This window comes from Scyliorhinus canicula, chromosome 8, assembly GCF_902713615.1.
Source record: "Scyliorhinus canicula chromosome 8, sScyCan1.1, whole genome shotgun sequence".
Classification (NCBI taxonomy): domain Eukaryota; kingdom Metazoa; phylum Chordata; class Chondrichthyes; order Carcharhiniformes; family Scyliorhinidae; genus Scyliorhinus; species Scyliorhinus canicula.
This window is the reverse complement of record NC_052153.1, coordinates 85508514-85532063: the sequence shown is the minus strand read 5'-3', so window position 1 is coordinate 85532063 and position 23550 is coordinate 85508514. Positions and strand designations below refer to the sequence as shown.

General features: G+C 48.2%; 1 protein-coding gene across 3 annotated transcripts in view; it reads right to left on the bottom strand.

The window, feature by feature from the left end:
* The window catches only part of rasef (RAS and EF-hand domain containing), an 80042-nt gene that overhangs the window by 34715 nt on the left and 21777 nt on the right, over positions 1–23550 (bottom strand). For all 3 annotated transcript variants that reach the window (XR_005461597.1, XM_038804893.1, XM_038804892.1), the window contains exons 4-9: positions 10545–10640; positions 5711–5788; positions 3539–3654; positions 2355–2423; positions 1552–1636; positions 252–343 (exon numbers count right to left, since the gene is read on the bottom strand). Coding sequence is in view for 2 of the 3 variants with exons in the window: in XM_038804893.1 (XP_038660821.1) it covers positions 252–343; positions 1552–1636; positions 2355–2423; positions 3539–3654; positions 5711–5788; positions 10545–10640 (536 nt within the window). In the remaining variant the exon portion in view is untranslated. The remainder of the gene's footprint in view (positions 1–251; positions 344–1551; positions 1637–2354; positions 2424–3538; positions 3655–5710; positions 5789–10544; positions 10641–23550) is intronic.

The following is a 23550-nucleotide window of genomic DNA, read 5'->3' as shown; positions in this document are numbered from 1 at the left end:
TTTAATCTGTTACATTAAGTGAAAAAGCAAGAGAGTTACCATTCTGAAAATGAATAAGCACAGAGCATAATAAATGGTAAATTATTTATGATTCAATTGTTAACATCATCATTTCAAGAGATATAACAAGACTAGTACTTTTCTCTACTCTCCATTTCAGATCATCCGTTCATTTATTTTACCCAACATAGACCATTTGGTTCCCAAACAGAAATTGCATTGATTCTGTGAAGATATACAAAGACATTCACCTGTCATATGCTGAAATCTGAGGCGACTGATGTCCACAGAGCTTTGGGCTGCTTCTGAACATGGCATTTCCTGGTGAGAGATTTGCTGCACGCTGTAGTATTGCAGAAAATTCTGATTATTTGTACACAATAGTATTTGCGTCATAGGTATAGAAGTCATAGAATTTACAGTGCAAAAGGAGGCCATTCGGCCCATCGGGTCTACACCGGCCCTTGAAAGAGCACCCTACGTAAGCCCACACCTCCACCCCAACCCCACAACCTGACAATCCCACCTAACTGTTGGACACTAAGGGGCAATTTAGCATAACCAATCGGCCTAACCCGCACATCTTTGGATTGTGGGAGGAAGCCGGAGCACCCGGAGGAAACCCACGCCGACAGGGGGAGAACGTGCAGACTCCGCACAGACAGTGACCAAAGCGGGGAATCGAACCTGGGACCCTGGAGTTGAGAAGCAATAGTGCTAACCACTATGCTACCATGCCTCTAATGTACAAAATATTAAGTTTCACATACGTGGCATGACTCTGCTGAAGTTGGGACTATAAAATAAATATTAATTTATATAGAACCTTTGACCTTAAATGCCTTGCACCCAATGCAGTATATTTGAAGTTTAAGGCACGATCTTTCCAAAAGAAACAAAGTCCCCGAGCAAACAAATTTAGCCGTATGATTCCCGGCACTCGCAGTGCCGAGAAACATTTGGCTATTCATGCAATTCGCTTTAAATAGGGGCCCAGAATGGGGAACATGCGGCCGAGGCTTCACATAGTCCACTTTTTTTCAATAGGAAGCTCTCCTCACCAGAATTCCACGTTATCCCAATCTCCAAGGCCTGCAAAAGAATCCCCAACCTCTCCCCAGCCCAAACACTGCCAAGGTGCCCAGGTGCCAGAAGGAGAGCCAGGGTGCCACTCTTCCCTGTCCCTGACCACTCAGAGTTCCAATGGCCTGGGAAACCACCCAGGTGCCGTAATGCCTGGTCCACATTTGTGTGGACCAGTAGCAAATGACACCTGGTCCAGGTCTCGCTGGGGAGGCTGTTAGTTCACAGGTTCCAGGAGAATCCGATGTAGACATGGTTAAATGAGCCTAATGGCTCATTTAAAAATGCTGGTCTGGAGCTTGCCCAATATGGGCAAGATCCAGATTGCGACGTTTCATGAAGTCTCATTAGATCTCGCGAGGTGTTGAGCATCGCAAATCTCACAGGAAATCTCTCGCAAGATTTAACAACCTTGTTGCGTCACCGAGTCAGGCGCGACGAGAAAATTCGATCAGAATGTACACTCACCAAAGACCTGTTATATTTGCTGAAACTGCTTTCAAGGGAAGATCGCAGACCATCATTGCTGTCATGAAGCTTTCTGTTCGCTGACCTATAAAAGCGGGGAAAACATTGTCCATGGATTACAAAAAAATCTAATTCCTTTAGGAAAGATGTCACATTATATTCCAAGACAGCTAGAGAAACTGAAGCTCTTTGCCTTGTATTTTGATAATGAGACAGAGCCAACATGGCTTTATCAAACGGAAGTCATGGTTCACCAAATTATTGGAGTTCTTTGAAGGAGTCACATGTGCTGTGGATAAAGGCGAACCAGTGGCTGTATTGGACTTAATTTCCAGAAGGCACCTGATAAGGCCACATTAAAGGTTATGTGGAAAATAGAAGCTCATGGTGCATTGGATTACGTATTGGCTAGCTAACAGCTAAGAGTAAACATAAATGGGTATTTTTTGGTTGACAAAATGTAACGAGTCGTGTTCCACAGGGATCAGTGCTTTTGGTATCCTGGTGATTCATTAGGCCGCTAAATCAATGATGTCACAATCACACATCTTCCACAACTTTGAGCGCACAAAGGTCACAGATATGTGTCACTTCAATTGGCTCAAGCCATGTGGATATTAATCAGCAGCACCTCCCACTCCAAATTTACAAGTAGGACTGTATAATGCTCCTGTGTCCACTGGCCACTTGAGTAAACACGCCGATTGTGAAAATGTAAGAAAATATGGCTCAAAATATTCAGAAACAACAACAGAATTATGCTTGTGAAGTGTTATTGAGAAATTTAAACTAAAGATACTTACTGAAGCATTTCAATCTGTCGCGTTAGGCTGTCCCTATCATATGTATACCCTTCGACCATGTCATGATTCCTGCAGTGGAAGTAAAAATGGAGACAATGGAGACATTCCTTTACACAAAGTTTTGAGCAGCAACAATAGTTGCACTTTAACTTGAGGAGCAGTAGTTACAGAAACGTAGTAAATAGCAGCAGGAGGAAGCCATTCAGCCCTTTGAGCCTGCTCCGCCATTCATTATGATCATGGCTGATCATCCAATCAGTAGTCTAATCCCACCTTCACCCCCATATCCTTTGATGCCCTTCGTCCCAAGTGCTGTATCTACCTGCTGCTTGAAATGTTTTGACCTCAACACTTCCTGTGGTAATGAATTCTACAGGCTCACCACTGTCTGGTGAAGATATTCCTCCTCATCTCTGTCCTAAATGGTCGACCTCGTATCCTCAGAATGTGACCCCTGGTTCTGGACACCACCACCGTTGGGAACATCCTTCCTGCATCTACCCTGTCAGACCTGTTAGAATTTTATAGGTTTCTATAAGTTCCCACCTCGTTCTTCTGAACCTAACAAATACAATCTTAACAGACTCAATCTTTTTTAAAAAATTTAAATTAAGGGGCAATTTAGCGTGGCCAATCCACCTACCCTGCTCATCTCTGGGCTGTGGGGGTGAGACACACGCAGACACGGGGAGAATGTGCAAACTCCACACAGACAGTGACCTGGGGCCGGGATCGAACCCGGGTCCTCGGTGCCTTGAGGCAGTGCTAACCACTGGCCCAGACTCAAACCTTCCTCATACATCAGTCCTGCCATCCCAAGAATCAGTCTGGTAAACCTTTGGTGCACTGCCTCTATAGCAAGAACATCCTTCATCAGATAAGGAGACCAAAACTGCACATACAATATTGCAGGCGTGGCCCTTTATAATTGCAGCAAGACAACCTTGCTCCTGTACTCGAATCCTCTGGCTATGAAGGCCAGCATATCATTTGCCTTTATTACCGTCTGCAGTAACTGCAGGCTTACCTTTAGTGACTGGTGTACAAAGGCACACAGCTCTCTTGCATATTTCCTTCTCCTAACTTATGGTCACTCAAATAGTCTGCCTTCTCATTTTTGGTACCAAAGTGGATAACCTCACATTAATCCAAATTAAACTCCAAATTATTTCTATTAATTTTACCTTTCTAAATTCAAACACTGATCTGCATAGTCACTTTTCAAAGTATCTATTTCACTCTGCAGCAGCATTATGTTTGTTTGGGCTTCAAGTAGTTCTTTCTTCAGTTTATCATTTTCCTATAAAAGACACACAAAAATAAGCATTAACATTTACATTTCTTGACTGAATTCTGTTTGCAAGCCTCAACACTCTTGCCCATAGAATTTCATTTTTACAATTGTTTTAAATTGATAATAACTTTGTAACAAGGTGGAATAATGCATCATCATCCTAGGCACATTACAGGTGTAATATCTGAATGAGTAGCATATGTAGATCAGGTGTTCCTTCCAGAAAAGCAGAGAAAATGAAGGGATCATCCACCAGAAGGCAACCTCGTGCCATGTTTGTACTATCCGTACTATTGTACTGTCAGGGGAGACTGTGGCATAGTGGTAATATCATTGGGCATAGTAATCTAGAGGCCCAGGCTAATGCTCTTGGGACGTGGGTCCAATCCCACCATGGCAACTGGGGAACGTAAATTCAATTAATAATTATGGAATGTAAAGCTACCCTCAGTAATGGTGACCACGACAACTATCATTGATGAAAACCCTCTGGTTCACTAATGTCCTTTAGGGAAATAAATCTGCCCTCCTCACCTGGGCTCCAGACCCACAGTAATGTGATTGACTCTTAAATGCCCTCCGCGAAGGCCTAGCAAGCCACTCAGTTCAAGGGTGATTAGGGTAGGGTAACAAATGCTGGTCTTGTCAGCACCAATGCAAGAAAAAAAGGTTTATCAGTGAGGGAACAAGCTATCAAATCATCTTGGCCACAGATAGTCCATGGTGGGAGAGTGAGAGAGTGTAGAGTCTATAAATGTAGAGTTTGATTTTGCCAATTTTTCCCCTTTCTACCAATTCCTTAAGACGCTCTCTCCTTCCTGGGGTACAGCTGCACAGAAATTCAATTAGGTGATTATTCCCAATAAGCCTTGACAGAAATATACAGGCTATGCTACCATGGAAAGCGCCACAGTAACACTTGATTTTGTCCTCATCTGACATCCATGCATTAACACTACCAGAGGAGATTGTAGGATATCAATCAGATGTGAGAAGCCTGGTTGACTTTCCAGAACCGTGGGGTGCTGAGGCTAATTTTAATATGTCCACTGCTAACTCAGCAGCAGCTGGGAATGTATCTGGGACATTCTTGCATTCAATTGTTCACTCGATAAAGTCACCATGTCATTGGAGGAAGTGATTAAAAAAAGCTTTTTCTCAGAAATCCTCAGTCAGTTGTGTACAATGTAAGGATGGCATATTTTTTAACAGCTGCCTTCAAATATAGACAAGTGTAGTGTACACACAGGGTTGGTTTTATGATGTAACACTGCTGTCGCAGAACGTCACACAGCAAATTAAAATAAATGGATGAAAAAATTCTGCAATCCATGAATTGCCATACCTAAATGAAGCAACTGGATCAGTGGGGCAAGAGATCTAATGCAGTGTGACAGCTCTCAGCAAAACTCAAAGTTTCGCATTGACTTTGTGTCGTACAATTTACTATCTCAGCATATAGTATCTTGCAGAAAAGGTCAGTGGCAGTAAATCAATGATAATAAATCACTTGTAATATGATCATGTGAATGAAAGATTTAGGATTTTCTGTATTCACATGGTTGAAGATTTTCACAATCTAAGCGATTCACACACTCGTAAATTCTCTAAGTTTCTTTTCATTAATTGCAAAGCTGCAGTTTTCTTATAAATCTACTGCTGTACTATAACCAAGAGAGCAGTTTTAACATAATTTTCATTGCAGTAAACAGTAAGATTGGTTCAGCCACCTTTATCATCCTCCTCAAGTTTACCTTCCACTGACTTCAACAGAAAATAAAATTAGGCAAAGTGTAAATTAGGTGGCCAATCCCCTCCCATCAGCCTCTCACCAGGTAGGTTAGGTTAGGTTCAGATATCCCTAAAGCATTTGATTAATGTACCAGAAAGATTCAAAAAAGCGCACAAGAATTGTGTTGTGAAATTTACCCAGAACACTGTTGGAAAATATCCTCTATTGCAAAACTGGATTTATCTTGGCTTGCTGAATGCTCACTACATTTTCAAGAGTCTCAGTAATATCCCAGTGTGTCAGGAGCTATACAGAAACATGCTTTCTTACCAATGTGAAATCATTTAATTTTCTTTTCAATGCAATGCTCTCCTCCTTTGGGCTAAATGACCGGTATTGTTCTTCCAACTGCAAGAGGAAAATAATGAGTTTCTAGTTTTTCACACTGAATGAAAGTAAATCAGAAAGACTATTTTTGTACAACTTTCACAATGATTCACAAGTGAGACAGACTTTAAACATCCATCAAAACTGCATGGAAAATATAAGACTTTACGCAAAGCCCATGTCTAGATGCTAGTCAGAGGCAGGGTACTCAAATGCATTGAAGCTGATCTGGAACTGCGTGCATTTGGAGAATCATGTCAGTGGCATATGCTAAATGTGGCCCAGTGCAAACTGACTCTCTGGTAGGAGCCTGCCTTCAGAGCTGGTGCAGCTGATGGCGGCTAACAAATTTAAGAAAAAATAATTCATGGGTTGTGGGCTTTGTTGGCTAAGCCAGTGTGTATTGCCTCTCCTTAATTGCCCCTCAGAAGGTGGTGGTGAGCTGCACCTTCATGAACCGCTGCCGATCATGTGGTGTAGGTACATCCACAGTGCTGTTAGAGAGGGGATTCCAGGATTTTGACACAGCGACAATGAAAAAGCAGTGATACATTTCAAGGACAGGATGGTGTGCAGCTTGGAGGTGAACTTCCCAATGCTAGGGCCATGTCTTGTGGTTCATTAACAGCACCCAGAAGGAGGCAGAATTTCAACACAAAGGAGGATATAAAATGACACTGTAGATCATCTGTAGAAACTGTTTACTTTAATTTCCATTATGCGCAATGCCATAAATCCAAGCACTCCACTTCCCAACTCTGGGGAAGTCCTAGGACATAAAAGCTGGATTTTCATTTTTGAGTCATGATCCCGATGTTGGGATAATTTCGAAGGAACAGCCCTGCATTACATCGGCAGGACAAGAACACCATTATTTTTGACTAAAAGGCCAATTAATGGCCAGAGGGGTGGGATCACCATTAGTTAAGGACGACAAGCAGACCCCGGAAGCTAGAGGATCAACAGGAGGCCCTCCAGAACTGAGAGTGGCTGCCTACCAATACAGAAATAGGGAGAAGGGGCCTCAAAAATATTTCCCAAGCTATTTAAAAATAAAGTGCTACAGCTTCTAGACCACCATTGTGGGGGAGGTCACAATTGACCCTCCAGGCATGTCGAGCTCTGACGTCACGGGAGCCAACTGGCAGAGTGGAATCTGTCAGCTTTTGATTGACCTTTTATTATGTTAACAAGCAACCCACCATTTGTGGGTGGGTAGCTGTCACCTCACCTGACCTGCCTTCTTAACCATTTCCCCAAGACAGGAAGATTCCAGCAAGTCAACAAACTGGCTGATACTGGAAAATTCCTGGTTCACCCGCCTCTGTCAAGATGGAGAGTGACCTAGCTGATTCTGAGACTAGGGTCCTGAATCAAAATAAAGGAAACTAAGATGGTAGGAGGTGAAAGTTGGCTATGATGGATTGGGGAATGTTACTTAAAGGGATGATGGTGGAAAGGCAATAGCAAACATTCAAAGAGCACATGGGTAAACTGGAGCCAATGTTCATTTCTGTCTGGTGCAAATATAAATTGGGAAATGTGGCGAAACCATGCCTTACACTGGAAATTATACATAGTATTAGATCATCGGAAGAGGAATACAAATTGGCTAGAATAAACAGCTGACCTGAGGTTTGGGAGCAGTTTGGAATTCAGAAAAGGAGGAAAATGGGATTGATTAAGAAGGGAGAAATAGAATACAAGAATACCCTTGCGTGGAACATAAAAACTGACTGTAAATAGATATATGAAGAAAATAAGATTGGTGAAGACAAATGTGGGTCCCTTACAGTCAGAAACAGGGGAATTTATAATGGGGAATAAAGAAATGGCTGACTAACTAAATATATAGTTTGGTTCTGTCTTCACAAGCAGGACACAAATAATGTACCAGAAATGTTGGGGAACACAGGGAGGAACTGAAGGAGATCAGTATTAATAGGGAAATGGTGTTGAGGAAATTGATGGGATTGAAGGCGAATAAATCCCCAGTGCCTGCTAACCTAAGAAGTGGTCCTTGAAATAGTGGATGCATTGGTGGTCATCTTTCAAGATTCTATGGACTTTGGAACAGTTCTTATGGATTGGAGGGTAGCTATTTAAAAGGGAGGTAGAGAGAAAACAGGGAATTATAGACCAGTCAGCCTGATGTCAGTAGTGGGGGAGAAGCTAGAATCCATTGTAAAAGATTTAATGGCAGAGCACTTGGAAAACAATGGCAGGATCAGAGAGAGTCAGCATGGATTTACGAAAAGGTTTGCCAAATCTATTGGAATTCTTCGAGGATGTAACTAATAGGGTTGATGAGGGGGAAGCTGTGGATGTGGTTTATTTGGACATTCAGACAAGGACCTCAGCTATTAACAATGTACATTGATGATTTAGATGAGGAAACTAAATGTATCTCCAAATTTGCAGATGACACAAAGCTGGGTCAGAAGGTGAGCTGTAAGGAGGAGGCAAAGATGATTCGGTGTGATTTAGACAATTTGAGCGAGTGGGCAAATGCATGACAGATGTAGTATAATATGGAACATGTGAGGTCATCCACTTTGGTAGCAAAAACAGGAAGGCAGATTATTATCTGAATGGCTACAGATTGAGAAAGGGGAATGTACAACGAGACCAGAGACCAGCCACTGAAAGTAAGCATGCTGGTGCAGGAGGCGATAAAGAAGGCTAATGTTATGTTGGTCCCTAATAGAATCCCAAAGTGCAGAAGGAGGCCATTCAGCCCATCAGGTCTGCTCCGAACCTCTGAAGAGCACCCACCCTTACCCGTAACCCCACCTAGCCTTTTGGATACTAAGGGGCAATTTAGCATGGTCCACCTAACCTGCATATATTTGGACAGTGGGAGGAAACCAGAGCACCCAGAGGGAATCCATGCAGACACAGGGAGATGTACAAACACCACACAGTCACCCAAGGCTGGAATTAAACCGGATCCCGAGCGCTGTGAGGAAGCAGTGCTACCAATGTGCCCCTGGGCCATCCTAGCAAGAGGATTAAAGTACAAGAGCGGGAATGTCTTGTTGCAATTATACATGGCCGTGGTGAGGCCACACCTGGAATATTGTATGCAGTTTTGGTCTCTTTATCTGAGGAAGAATGTTCTTGCTATGGAAGGTGTGCGGCGAAGATTTACCAGACTGATTACTGGGATGGTGGGATTGATATAGGAGAGATTGAGTCGGTTAGGATTATATTCGCTTAATTCTCTTTGATGTGGTTGATGTTTGTAAACATTATGGGTACAGCACTTAAAGAGTTACTCATCCATGAAGGAAGATGAATGAAGCACAGCTAACAGCTGTGTTTGTAGAAGCTGTCAATCATAGTCCATTAAGAGAAATGAATGAAAGGCTTGCAGCTAGAGGAATTGAGGGGTTTAAACACAGGTCACTGCTTTTCTCTTTCCAGGAATGGACACGTGGTGCTTCCTCTGTCTGAGCAAACAGGTGTATGCCCAGGTGAGTGTTACAAAAGTAGTTTTTTTCACTGCCCCTGTCTGGACTGCTCTCTAGCTTCCAGACAGGGTTCTCTTTTCTGGGGGTCTGTGTGGGGATGGGGGCTTCCCCTATTCAGGGAATCTCAGGGGCTCAGGGGGGTTCCGCTTATTTAGGGGACCCTTGGGGGTGTCTCTCATTTTAGGGACGTCCCTGGGGAGTGGGGGTGGCTGGGAGGGGTGGGCAGATTGTGCATTGTGAGGTGGGGATGGAGGCAGGCCCTCGGGTTGACTTTGGGGTCAGCTCCCTTAAGGGGTTATCCCCTTGGCCCATGGTGAGTTCTACCACATTAGGAACACACTGGTAAGTAATAGTGATCTGCGTCCACCTGATGCCTGGCCCATACGACCAGAGAAGCGCAAGGGTTCAGAAATTCTGGTGCGGGCCCACTAAGCGTCCACCTGCTGGTGCATGGGCATGAACCCTGATCCCGCCGCCAGCGGGGTCTGGAACATAACGGTAGGCTCGGCACCCAGTGTGAACCTCAATTTCGATCAGACATCTGATGGCAATCTGCATTGGTGGCGTTGTGGGGCGGAGAATTCATTCCATTATCATTTCCCATTTAATCAACTTTTTTTTTTAAATTTAGAGTACCAATTTATTTTTCCAATTAAGGGGCAATTTAGGGAGTTCAATCCACGCACCTTACACATCTTTGGGTTGTGGGGGCGAAACCCACGCAAACACGGGGAGAATGTGCAAACTCCACACGGACAGTGACCCAGAGCCGGGATCGAACTTGGGACCTCGGCACTGTGAGACTGCAGTGCTACCACTGCGTCACCGTGCTGCCCTTTAATCAACTTTTAAACTTATCTGTCAAGAGCTTTCTGACTCCAAATTAGGCTCCCCCAGGGTTGCAGACCGTCTGAGGAGCTGTTAACCATGATTCCTATAAATGCGAGCCTGTCCCCACAAAGGATCCGGCAAAGTTGAGAGTGCAACATGTGTGCTCAGTACTTACAAATTTATGCTGCACTGACAATAATTACAGAAACAGAAATGGGGGCGGGAATTCCTGAGTCGGGATCCACTTGTCATTTTTAAAGCCTTTCCGCCTCCATTCCGACAGAGACAGAGGCATGAAAATGTGGGTCGTTGTTCCGAAAAGTCATTTGGCTTTCGCAAATTACCTTTTTGAAAAGTTCATTTTGGAAAATGATTTGTTTTTACATTAATGCCGATTTAAAGCAAAATGAATCAATACTCACTTTACATTGCATTCTCAAAAGTTATTTTACCATCTTAGAGACAACCCTTACCTTTTTAAGTTTTGTTACTGCTATCTGGAGTTCATTTACATTGGCATTGTATTGGTGTTTTAGGTTACTGAGAGCAATGTCGGCTTTTCTTTGTTCCTGCAATCAAAGGCAAATGAGTTGGGCCACATCAAAACAATATATGTAACATAACATAGCAAAATGTTGTCTATTAAAACACATAAAACTCAAGTGTAACTTATGTGTTAGTATAACCCAGTTTTACATCCTCAGTGAAACCATTAATACCGAATTTGTATTTCTGCATAGAAGATGCTTTTCTACAAAGCAGGGAGTAAGTATTAATTATACCTCAAATGGCAAGAAAATGAGGCCACCCATGAGCAACAATGTCAGAGGCCTGACAGCAAGTCTGAATAAGCCGGCACCGCAATTAAAGGACTCATATTGGGTTTCTGCTGCTGAGCATTACTGAAGTATATCCCCAACTGCAGCACTGTCAAAGACATTGGAGCAGGTCCTCATCAATTATAATCAGCACTTCTGCTATTTGTTCCCTAGATTCCCTCAAAATTCTCTGACCCCAATCTGATCTGACCCCAGGGAGTGCCCCCATGATGGCCTGCCCGCGATCGGCAGGCGGGCCTGTGCAGTGGGGGCACTCTTTTTCTTCCACCTTCGTCATGGTCTTTACCATGGCGGAGGCGGAAGAGACCCCCTCCCCTGCGAATGGATGACGTCAGCAACCGCTGACGCTCCGCCGCATGCGCGGATTTACGCCGGCTGGCGGTGCTCGCGTGGTGGGAGGGGGCACCTGGAATGGTCCTCAAGCACGGTGGACCCAGTATGAGCCTTTCTATTGTACCCAAGTCAAAATACTGCGGAGCGCTGCCAAATTTGTAGGGGAGTCCCTCATCTGCTGGTGCTGACAAGGAGCAAGAGAGATGCGCTCGAGTTGGACTGCTAACAGCACGCTCATTCCCATAGTCCTGGCAAGACGGGATTCTGGGATGAAAGCAAATGTGAATGTCCCAGATGTGTGTGCTGCGCGTAAGGGAGCGGTCATGGGCCCTGAAAGTGAGCTGTCCCAGCCAGAGTACCCAGTGAAGTTTCAATGCAGATACCACTGTGCCATATCCTTTCATTACCTCATAAGGCCACTGAGCAAGTATAGTGGTGATGACAGTTAAATACACTGATATTGTACCTTCCTTTAGCAGATGAGCCAACCATACCAGGTGCAGGCGACTCCCCATTAGGCACCCAGAAATACATCACTCCCGTACCCATGTCACGCTGTCTCTCGCTACCAGACACCAGTGCAGATACTCACACAGTGGTGGGCGATAGGTAATCACCTTCAGGGGTAGTGCACAGTGATGAGGGCACATCACAGTCATGTGAGGAGTTGGCAGAGGCAGAGAAGTCCCAGGGCGCCGACAGTGGGAGCACTACTGGAGACCAGGTCCACACTGAGCTGGAGCAGATGGCGGGCCTCTGGAGGCATCCATCACACGGCAGGTACATTATGTCCAGTGGGATGCACGAGGAGATCTGGCGGAGATCCATGAGGATCTGTGTGCCGTGGCGTCCGTCATTGAGGAGACCATGTGGAACATCAGCATTGTGTTGATCCTGAGCATCAAGCGCACAGCCTCAACTGAAATAGTGGCAACTCTCGTGGAGAGCCAGCTTCAGGGACACCCTCAGGCGTTGCACTCATAGAATCATAGAATTTACAGTGCAGAAGGAGGCCATTCAGCCCATCGAGTCTGCACCGGCCCTTGGAAAGAGCACCCTACCCAAGCCCACACCTCCACCCTATCCCCATAACCCAGTAACCCCACCCAACACTAAGGGCAATTTTGGACACTAAGGGCAAATTTAGCATGGCCAATCCACCTAACCTGCACATCTTTGGACTGTGGGAGGAAACCGGAGCACCTGGAGGAAACCCACGCACACAGGGGGAGAATGTGCTCGGACCTGCAAGTCACCACACCGGCTGTGAGAGATGAATGAGGCACCGATTCTGTCTGCTAGGTGTCCATCCATCAATGTTGGTCAGGGAGATGCAAACACACCTCATGGTGCTCCTGGCAAAGGCAGCAATTCCTCCGCCCCCTCTACAAATGATCGCTGCATCTGACGATGCCGATCCATTGGCTGACGATCAATGGTACTGGATGTTTCTTCTCAGCTGGAGCCAATCCAGGCACCAGTGACCAGAGAACGCCCGCCAAGGTCATCACGGCCACCACGACAGCAAAGTCAGCAGGTTGCCTCCAATGCTGCTGCCAGCGAGGGGTGGGGTAGGGGGGCACCAAGTTGCAGCACCTGCAGGTGCAAGTTTAAAGCACCTTCATTACAACATAGGCGTGTCGTGAGTGACATTATTTACATTAATTACTTTAGAATTTTGTTAGGTTTGGCACAATTGCATACTGTTCTTATGTTAAGTCACATACATGTGTTCCTCAATTCAATGGGCAGAGTTGGCTGCATGCTTTGTACATTAGCCAGATGTTACACAGGCTTGTAGGTTGAGAGCTTTGTGTGATGCAACATTTCTGGGTTGGTTTCTTCAGGAAAGTTTTATTGTGAATGAGAGATTGTAATTGGATTAGATTGTGTCAGCCTCCATGCGTTGGATGAAGGTTTGCTGGATTAATGCATCTCTTGCGTCCATGCCGTTCCCCCAAATATTCCTGTTGTCCGCCTCAATGTCCTCACCCTGTGCCATCCCAGGCTCATCCTCAGACCCATCACTGGAGTAATCCACCTTGACTTGTGGTCCTGCTTCGCTTTCCCCAACCTCTTCTGGGTTCCCCTTGTCAGAGTTATTTGTGCAGGGCACAGCACATGGCAGCTAGGCAGGCAGACATGCTCTGGTAGATATTACAATGACCCCATGGATTGGTCAAGGCATCGGAAGCATATCTTGAGCATCTTGATGATCCCTTCCACCACCAGACCTACGGAGGTATGACTCCTGCTATATTTCCCCTCTGCCTCAGTTTTTGGGTGACAGAGTGGGGTCATCAGCCACCATTCGAGGGATAACCCTAGTTACCCAGGAGCCATCCATCCAATCTTGCAGGAGCCATGACAGTCTTGGTACCTGGAGGGCTGCAAGATGTGAATCATGTGAGCTCCCTAGATAATGGGCACATACATGCAAAATCAGAGTCCTGTGGTCACAATCTGCACATTCATCGAATGGTACCCCTTCCTGTTGATAAAAGGCCCCAGCTCACCTGCTGGTGTCCTGATGGCCACATGTTTACAGCCTATAGCACCCTGGAATCTGGTAAACCCAGCCATTGCAGAGGGTCCTCATCCTCGCTATCTGGCTGCCCTCATGTTCAGTAGTTGGTGAAAGTGCGAATGTGTCTGAAGTTGGCATTAATCGCTAGCTTGACACAATCATGTGCGGCTGGTTGCCAGACACCACACAGGTCCCCCACTGAGACCCGAAGTGAATCGGAGGTGTAGAAGTTGAAGGTCATTGTGACCTTCAATGCCAGCGGCATGCAGTGACCACTCTTGCAGTTGGAGGCAAGTTAATTTCACAAAGGGACGCTGCCTGCATTCCTCTCTTTCCTGCCCCTCAAATCCTCTTCAGAGGTGATTTCAGGGTACACTAAACCGATTGGAACAGATACAGAGGTCTAGTGCCTTGCAAATGATGGAACGCTGTCCATTAGTTCTCAGGAAAACCTTCCAGAGAAGTCCTGAAATACTGAAAGTCATGCTTAAAATGGTGAACAATAACTAGGGAAGTCGAGGTAAGAACTCGATCACACAGAAACTGCGGCTGGTTCAAGGGCCTTTTATTCCCACCTAACTTTGGCTGGGGAAATGCAAAAAGTGTAATCCACCCATTTTGCCTGTGCGACGAGCTAAAAATAGCACTGGCAGCGTAAAATCGCTATCGATTGGATTTTTAATAGCCTTTAATTGTCAGTGGGTGGACATCCAATTCATGCACGTGCCCGCCGACCTTGTAATTGGAAAACGCTCCTGATGTCTTCTTGGAAGATTGTAAGCACTCCTGGGTTGGGTGCTTGCCCGGCCTAGACACATAAAATTCTGGCCCAAATTTCACACAATAGCAATTGGGTTGAGGCTGCTGAAACTCAATTCACGGAACATAGTTATACCACTAGGCCTTCATCAGCATGGTTTTGATTTAAATGCAGGAGTCAGAAGTTAAAAGATCACATGCTGACATACTGTGCCTCCCAACTCCAAGATAATAATATATTTTGGAATGGTTCCATAACTGATTTGTTGCCACAGCAACATGACCACTCCACTACAAATGTGAAGCAATTCATACATATTTTTTGAGATCTGAAGGTAACAATTGTACTGAGCTACCAGTGGTTCTGACTCACCAGGCTTTTAGAGATAAACTCTCTAAAACACCTGAGCCCAAAATCTGAGGTTGGCATGTTTTAAGTGTACAGAGACATTTGTTCCAGGTTAAAACCATACACTCCTTTACATGTCACAAATGTTATTCAAAAGCAACTTCATTGTATTTGGCTCACTGGTTTGAAAACTATACAAATATTGCCCTTATTTAAACAGTGATTATATATTGATGGCCCAGTGACACATTGTAACATTTTCCTTGCTCGAGAGAGTGACAAACTTCCAAGAATACCTACAGTGCAGAAGGAGGTCATTTGGCCTATCGATCTGCAAGGACCGTCAGAAAGAGCACTCTACCTAGGTCCACTCCAGCGCCCACCCCATCCTATCCCCATAACTTCATAACCTAACCTGAACATACCTGGACACTAAGGGGCAACTTAGCATGGTCAATCCACCTAACCTTCACATCTTGGACTGTGGGAGGAAACCGGAGCACCCAGACGAAACCTACGTAGACATGAGGAGAACATACAAACTCCACACAGTCACCCACGGTCAGAATATTGACCCGGGTCCCTGGCGCGGTGAGACAGCAGTGCTAACCACTGTGCCATAACCTTGAAAGTTTATTTTGAACCCAAAAGCTAACCAATGTAAATATAATACTCAGTGCACTTTCACAACATATATTTTCAATTCTGACTTGTAAAGTGGACTGTTGTTCTGAGGTACAGTCAGCCTCCCAACCAAGACAAAAAACATCTATTTTACAGGAATACAATGTTTGTTTTGAATGTAGAAGGCATATTTTAATGGGTGTGAGGCAGAATGGTGCCAATGGTTCAAGTTCAGTCCCTGTACTGGCAATGGTAATTCATACCCTGATTCCTTGACTCACCCCACACTTGCGGAGTGGTGCCCCTCAAGCTACGAGTAGCTAAATTATCTATCTTTCTTTAACAGATGCGATGCCTATGGTCCTTTAAGCAATGGCAAGATACATACATATTGGAATGGATACCATTCATATGGGTAATAGAGTGAAAGAATGATCTGTGTACTTGTGTCTAGTAACTTACAGATGGAGTGAGGGCACAGGTGTTGGCTTGAGGTAACAACTATATACGAAGGTCATAAAAAAGAAAGCAAATATTTAACAGTCACAATGTACTTGATGCTTAATGTTATCAGCTCTGCCTTTTTTCCTGCAACACCTTTTTTCCAGCACTATTTACCGTTGAAAATTATAACACAAAGGATGTTAAGTCAGGTGCAGCATACTTGAAGAAAAATTGTTGTGTTTCCAGACATGCTTATGCTGTGTAAAAAGCAAATCTGATGCAATGCAAACTAGAGTAAATACAATGCTGTGTTTGAGGAGGTTGAGGTGAGTGCTCTGTGTTGAATTTCAGGCTCATTAAGGGTGAAGGATGCTGGCAATCGGGAATGGAACAATTTTCCATTGCAGGCTCTCAAGTGTCAACATCAATCACTTCTAAATGAGGTATAGTATAGCTAAACACAGGAAAGAACTTAGGCTCTGGGATTCCCCCATGGGATCAAACACAAGAACATTATGTGAAATTTATCTCTCCAATACTTTATTTTAAATCTCATATTGTAATTTCAGGGCTTGGGTGCATTGCAGTGTGAAGTTAAAATTCAGGGGCAAATCATTACCACTCACACCAAATGTAATAAAAGCAGGAAACCATTCACAAAACACAGGGATTATTTTCAATTTCACCATCTGGGCAGCAACCGAATAAAATGGATTAATTACAATCAATATTTAGTTGATGGAGAAAATGATTCCATGGGCTGAACTCTCCGCCAGTGGTGGAGTTACCCATGAGGCAGAGAATCCAGCATCGTGAAAAAAATGGAATTGCCGTCCACCAGGATAGAGGTTTGCCCCCCCATTCAGCGGAAGAATGCAAATGGGTCTTAATGGGGCTGTTTAGCTCACAGGGGTAATCGCTGGCTTTGAAAGCAGACCAAGGCAGGCCAGCAGCACGGTTCGATTCCCGTAACAGCCTCCCCGAACAGGCGCCGGAATGTGGCGACTAGGGGCTTTTCACAGTAACTTCATTTGAAGCCTACTCGTGACAATAAGCGATTTTCATTTCATAATAGTTGATTTTCATACATTTAGCAGGCTGCGCATCATGTTGTCCAGACCTACGTATTTCTCATGTCCTCTGGGCCAGGAATCATGTGACTGAGAATTACTACTGGTCCTGACAAAGATGGCCCAGGTGCAGTGGACCAAGGGGGTAACTCTTTTAGGGAGTTGCCCCCAAACTCCATCCGCGGGTCACCCCCACCCCCAACCCCCCCACACTGCAAGAACGTCCTACCTCATCCCCACCAAATTTCACCTGACCAGAAACCCCTAAATAAAGAGGCCCCCACAGAGACCCCCTAAATAAAGAGACCGCACACAGACTCCCCAGAAAAGAGCCCCTATCAGTGAGCCCCGCTAGAAGAGAGACCCCTGTCAGGAACTCCCCAGAAAAGGGACCCCAGTCAAGAGGCCCCCAGAAAAGAGACATCTGGCAGGAAGCCGCCCGCCCCTCTCCCCACCCCCGTCCCTCCTCCCACCCCTCTCCCCCACCGCGGCCCCCCTCTTCCCCCCCGCCACCCACTCTCCCCCCACTGCCCCCTCTCCCCCCCGCAGTCCCCTCTTCCCCCTCGCCATCCCCTCTCCCCCTCCCCCCTCTTCCCCCACCGCCGCCCCCTCTCCCTCTACCCCGCCACCTCTCCCCCCCACCACCGCCCCCTTTTCCCCCCCCACCGCCCCCTCTCCCCCTCGCCATCCCCTCTCCCCCTCTTCCCCCACCGCCGCCCCCTCTCCCTCGCCCCCTCTCCCCCCACCGCCGCGCCCTCCCCCCCCACCGCCGCCTCATCTCCCCCTCGCCATCCCCTCCCCCCTCGCCATCCCCTGCCCCCACCGCTGCCCCCTCTCACCTCGCCATCCCTATTCCCTCCACCCGCCGCCCCCTCCCCCCGCCGCCCCCACCCCTCCACTGCCGCCCCCTCCCCTACCCCTGCCCCACTCCCCCCACCCCTGCCCCCCCTCCCCCCTACCCCCGTCCCCCACCGCCGCCACTTCTCCCCCCATCGCCGCCGCCCCCACTCTCCCCCGCTGCCGTCCCCTCCCCCCCTCTCTCCCCACCGCCGCCCCCTCCCCCCTCTCCCCCCACTGCTGCCCCCCTCTCCCCCCACTGTCGCCCCCTCTTCCCCCACTGCTGCCCCTCCCCCCTCTTGCCCCACTGCTGCCCCCTCCCCCTTCTCCCCCCACTGCCGCCCCCTCATCCCTCACTGCTGCCCCCTTCCCCCTTTCTCCCCCCACTGCCCGCCCCCTCTCCCCCCCACCGCCCCCTCTCCCCCCCACCGCACCCCCCACCACCCACTCCGCCCCCTCTCGCCCCCACCACCCCCTCTCCCCCCCACCGCCCCCTCTCCCCCCCACCGCACCCCCCACCACCCACTCCGCCCCCTCTCCGCCCCCACCACCCCCTCTCCCCCCACCACCCCCTCTCCCCCCCACCCCCCTCTCCCCCCCACCGCCCCCTCTCCCCCCACCGCCCACTCCTCCCCCCCACCGCCCCCCTCTCCCTTCCACCGCCCCCTCTCCCCCCCCGCCGCCCCCTCACCCCCCCCGCCGCCCCCTCACCCCCCCCGCCGCCCCCTCACCCCCCCCGCCGCCCCCTCTCCCCCCCCGCCGCCCCCTCTCCCCCCCGCCGCCCCCTCTCCCCCCCCGCCGCCCCCTCTCTCCCCCCGCCGCCCCCTCTCTCCCCCCCCCGCCGCCCCCCTCTCTCCCCCCCCGCCGCCCCCTCTCTCCCCCCGCCCGCCCCCTCTCTCCCCCCCCGCCGCCCCCTCTCCCCCCACCACCCCCTCTCCCCCCTACCACCCCCTCTCCCCCCACCACCCCCTCTCTCCCCCACCACCCCCTCTCCCCCCCACCACCCCCTCTCCCCCCCACCGCCCACGTCCTCCACCCCACCGTCCCCTCTCCCCTTCCACCGCCCCCTCTCCCCCCCCCACCGCCCCCTCTCCCCCCCCCCACCGCCCCCTCTCCCCCCCCCCACCGCCCCCTCTCCCCCCCCACCGCCCCCTCTCCCCCCCCCCACCGCCCCCCTCTCTCCCCCCCGCCGCCCCCTCTCTCCCCCCCGCCGCCCCCTCTCTCCCCCCCGCCGCCCCCTCTCTCCCCCCCCCCGCCCCCCTCTCCCCCCCACCACCCCCTCTCCCCCCTACCACCCCCTCTTCCCCCCTACCCCTTCTCCCCTCTCCCCCGCCACCTCTTCCCCCGCCGCCCCCCAGAAATGAGAATAATGTCTGGAAGCTACAGCACAGTCCAGACAGAGGCTGTGAAAAACATCACTGCTTTAATCGTCATCTGGGCAATACACCTGTTGGTTCAGGCAGAGGAAGCAGCACCTATCAATTCCTAGAAAAGGAAAAGCAGTCAGCTGGATTTGAACCCCCTCAGAGCTTCATCTGCGAACATTCATTTATTTCTCTTTGATACTGATTTTACTAGGCTGTGATTGACAGCTTCCACACACCCCAGCTGTCGGCATTGTTCCATTCATTTCCCTTCACGGTTAAGTAACTTTGAAGTGCTTTACTCAACGTTTATAAACATCAGGCTTTGATTGACAGTTCCACGACCACTTTAAACAGACTTAAGTGCTTTCCAATCACCTCCTTTCATGATTAAGTCAATTTGAAGTGGTCAGCTAAAAACTGACAGCACTTAACTCTGAAGTAGTCCAGGAGCTGCAAATCAAAGCTTGATTTTATAAACATTGCAGTTAGAGCACTTGAGAGTTAAGGAAGATGATTGGAGAATAGCCAATGTTGTTCCTTTGTGTAAGAAGGGTGGCAAGGATAATCCACGTAATTATAGGCCGATGAACCTTACGTCAGTGGTAGAGAAATTATCAGAGAGGATTCTTCGAGACAAGATTTACTCCCACTTGGAAATAAATAAGACATATTTGCGAGAGGCAACATTGTTTTGTGAAGGGGAGGTCATGTCTCACCAACTTGATTGAGTTTTTCGAGGAAGTGACGAAGATGATTGATGAGGGTAGAGCAGTGGTTGTTGTCTACATGGACTTAAGTAAGGCCTTTGACAAGGTCCCTCATGGCAGACTTATACAGAAGGTGAAGTCATACGGGATCAGAGATGAGCTGGCAAGATGGATACAGAACTGCCTCGGTCGTAGAAGACAGATGGTAGCAGTGGAAGGGAGCGCTTCTGATTGGAGGGCTGTGACTAGTAACGTTCCTCAGGGATCAGTGCTGGGACCTTTGCTGTGTGTAATATATATAAATGATTGGAGGAAAATGTAACTCGTTTGATTGGTAAGTTTGCGGACGACACAAAGGTTGGTGGAATTGCGGATAGCGATGAGGACTGTCAGAGGATACAGCAGGGTATAGATCAATTGGAGACTTGGGCAGAGAGATGGCAGATGGTGTTTAATCCAGACAAATGTGAGGTAATGCAATTTGTAAGGTCTAATACAGATGGGAAATATACAGTAAATGGCAGAACCCTTAAAAGTATTGATAGGCAAAAGGATCTGGTTGTGCAGGTACACAGTACACATGTCACTGAAAGTGGCTTCGCAGGTGGAGAAGGTAGTCAAGAAGGAAGGCAGTCAAGAAGGCATACAGCATGCTTGCCTTCATCGGCCGGGGCATTGAGTTTAAAAATTGGCAAGTCATGTTTACAGAACCTTAGTTAGGCCACATTTGGAACACAGTGTTCAGCTCTGGTCGCCACACCACCAGGAGAATGTGGGGGCTTCGGCGAGGGTACAGAAAAGATTTACCAGGATGTTGGTGTAGCCACCTGGGGTGACCACTGCCCAACACAAAATGGAAGATTGCAAGGAATGCAGGGAAAATGGACATGTTGTAAAGAGCAAGCAGCTTGCAAAGCACTTGTATATTCTGACTGCTGCAGAAACCAGACAGCACTGTGAAAATAAACCAGTTAGCATAATAATGAGGCGATACCGGGCAATCCCCAGGTACAATGGAAACAAGTTAAACAGAAATCGATACATTGAATGGAAGGCCAGACTTCTCGGCGCCAAAGAAGTCCAAAACAATAGGTCCCAAGAGCTGCCCCAGTGATCGAGGTACTGCCCCATTATTGGGGAATTCAAATCAATCGATTGGGAAGAGACCCAATCGATTGCAAGTGTATAGAGGGTCCGCCCAGACCCTGAGAGGAGTATAAGACAGAGACCCCGACCCCAGCTCGCTCTCTCTGCCAGCCTCTCCTTGACCAGCCAGCCCTCCCAGCAGAACACCGTTGCAGCAAAAGAACCTTGAGGGAGAGGTCTGGACAGCAGCCGCAAACAAGTAAGTGTCACAATGCATGCTATGAGAGTAGACACTCCTGACCCCCTTTAGTCCATAACTACTGGAAGCCTGCGGACCCAGGACAAAGCTAGAGGCCGTTGTTCCCTGATCCGGCAGTCCCCTTATCCAGATAAGTATTTGGCCTAGTCTTATAGTTTTATATGCATGATTAGTAGATTACTGTAATATAATAAACGTGTCTTGTTTGAACTTACTAACTGGTGTATGGATTTATTGCTTTGAACTTGAACTTGAAACTTGTGGCGGTATCTTAACGATACCTGGTGACTCCAAAGCTAAGGAACGAAACAGAGCCAAATTGAGTGTTAAGCACACTCACCCAGAACGAGCAACATGGTTGGTATGAAGGGCATTAGCTATGTGGAGAGGTTGGAGAAACATGGGTTTGCGCTCACTGGAACGACGGAGGTTGAGGGGCGACATGATCGAGGTCTACAAGATTATATGGGGCATAGACAGAGTGGGTAGTCAGAACCTCTTTCCCAGGGTGAAAGAGTCAATTACTGGGGGCATAGGTTTAAGGTGCGAGAGGCAAGGTTTAAAGGAGATGTATGAGGCAAGTTCTTTACACAGAGGGTGGTGGGAGCCTGAAACTCTCTGCCAGGGGAGGTAGTGGAAGCAGGTACGATAGTGACTTCAACAGGCGTCTTGACAAATAGAAGAATAGGATGGGAATAGAGGGATATCGGGGAGAATGCTGGTAGGTGGAGTTGAAATGCCCATCAGCCATGATTGAATGGCGGAGTGGACTCGAGGGGCCGAATGGCCTTACTTCCACTCCTATGTCTTATGGTCTTATGGATATAATCCCGGGAATGGTAGGCGGTTTTAGTTCAGATGGGCAGCATGATCGGTGCAGACTTGGAGGGCCAATGGGCCTGTTCCTGTGCTGTAATTTTCTTTGTTCTTTGAATGGAAGAATGCTGACAGCATTGGGAAGGCAGTGGCGCAGTGGTAATGTCACTGCACTAGTAATCCAGAGTACTCCCAGGTTGAAATCCCGCATCTGCAGACGGTGAAATTTGAATTCAATAAAAATCTAGAATTAAAAGTCTATTGATGACCATGAAACCATTGTTGATTGTCGTAAAAACACATCTAGTTCCATCCTTTAAGGATGGAAATCTGCTATTCTTACCTGGTCTGGCCTATATGTGACTCCAGACCAACAGCAATTTGGTTGACTCAACTGCCCCTCAAGAGCAATTAGGGATGTGCAATAAATGTTGGCAGAGCCTGCAACGCACCCACCCATGAACAAAAAAAAACCTGAGGTATATGGAAGTTGTCAGTAAAATCAATGTCAAAGAGGTTTGCAGATGAAAGATCTGAGGGGGGTTTAAACACAGCTGACTGGTTTTCTCTTTCCAGGAATTGACCGGTGCTGCTTCTTGTGATTGTGATAAATATTTTCACTGTCTCGCTCTGGACTGCTCCCTAGCTGTCAGACAGGGATCTCTTTTCTGGAGGGATTCCAAACTGGGCTCTCTCTTCTGGGGGGTTTCCTGATAGGTGTCTCTTTTCTGGGGACTTCCAGTCACAGGCCTCTCTTCTGGGGGGTCTGTGGAAGGGGGGAGTCAGGTCACCCTCATAGTAATGGGGGAGGGGGGAAACCTAGAAAATCTTGGAATGGGGGTAAATTATGACGCGGGAGGTGGGGGAAGTTGGAAATTCCTCACCATACATACATTTGCATGGCTAAAGATTGGGAATTGCTTCCTGTGGAGTACAAATGAGGTGAAATTCACCTCCAGTGGGAGAATATGGGGAGGGTTCCCCCATTTGCTGACGCCTAAATCGCAAAACCGATTGGGCGGAGAATAGGTTCCGATGCCAAAATCGCACCAGGGACGGGATTCTCCGACGCCCCGCCAGGCCGGAGAATCGCCTGGGAGCGGCGTAAACCCTGTCCCAACGCCGCCTGCTGGATTCTCCAGTGCCCGTTTTTTGGCGGGGGCGGGAATCGCGTTGTGCCGTTCGGGGGCCGTTGGTAGCGGCCCCCCGGCGATTCACCGGCCCGCGATGGGCCATGTGGCCGCCCATTTTTGGCGGGACCTGTTGACGTAAAATATACCAGGTCCGTACCGGCGGGATATGGCTCCGCGGGCGGCCTGCGGAGTCCTCGGGGGGCGTGGGGGGATCTGGCCCCAGAAGGGGCCCCCACGGTGGCCTCGCCCGCGATTGGGGCCCACCGATCCGCGGGCGGGCGTGTGCTGTGGGGGCAATCTTTCCCTCCGCGCCGGCCAATGTAACGTTC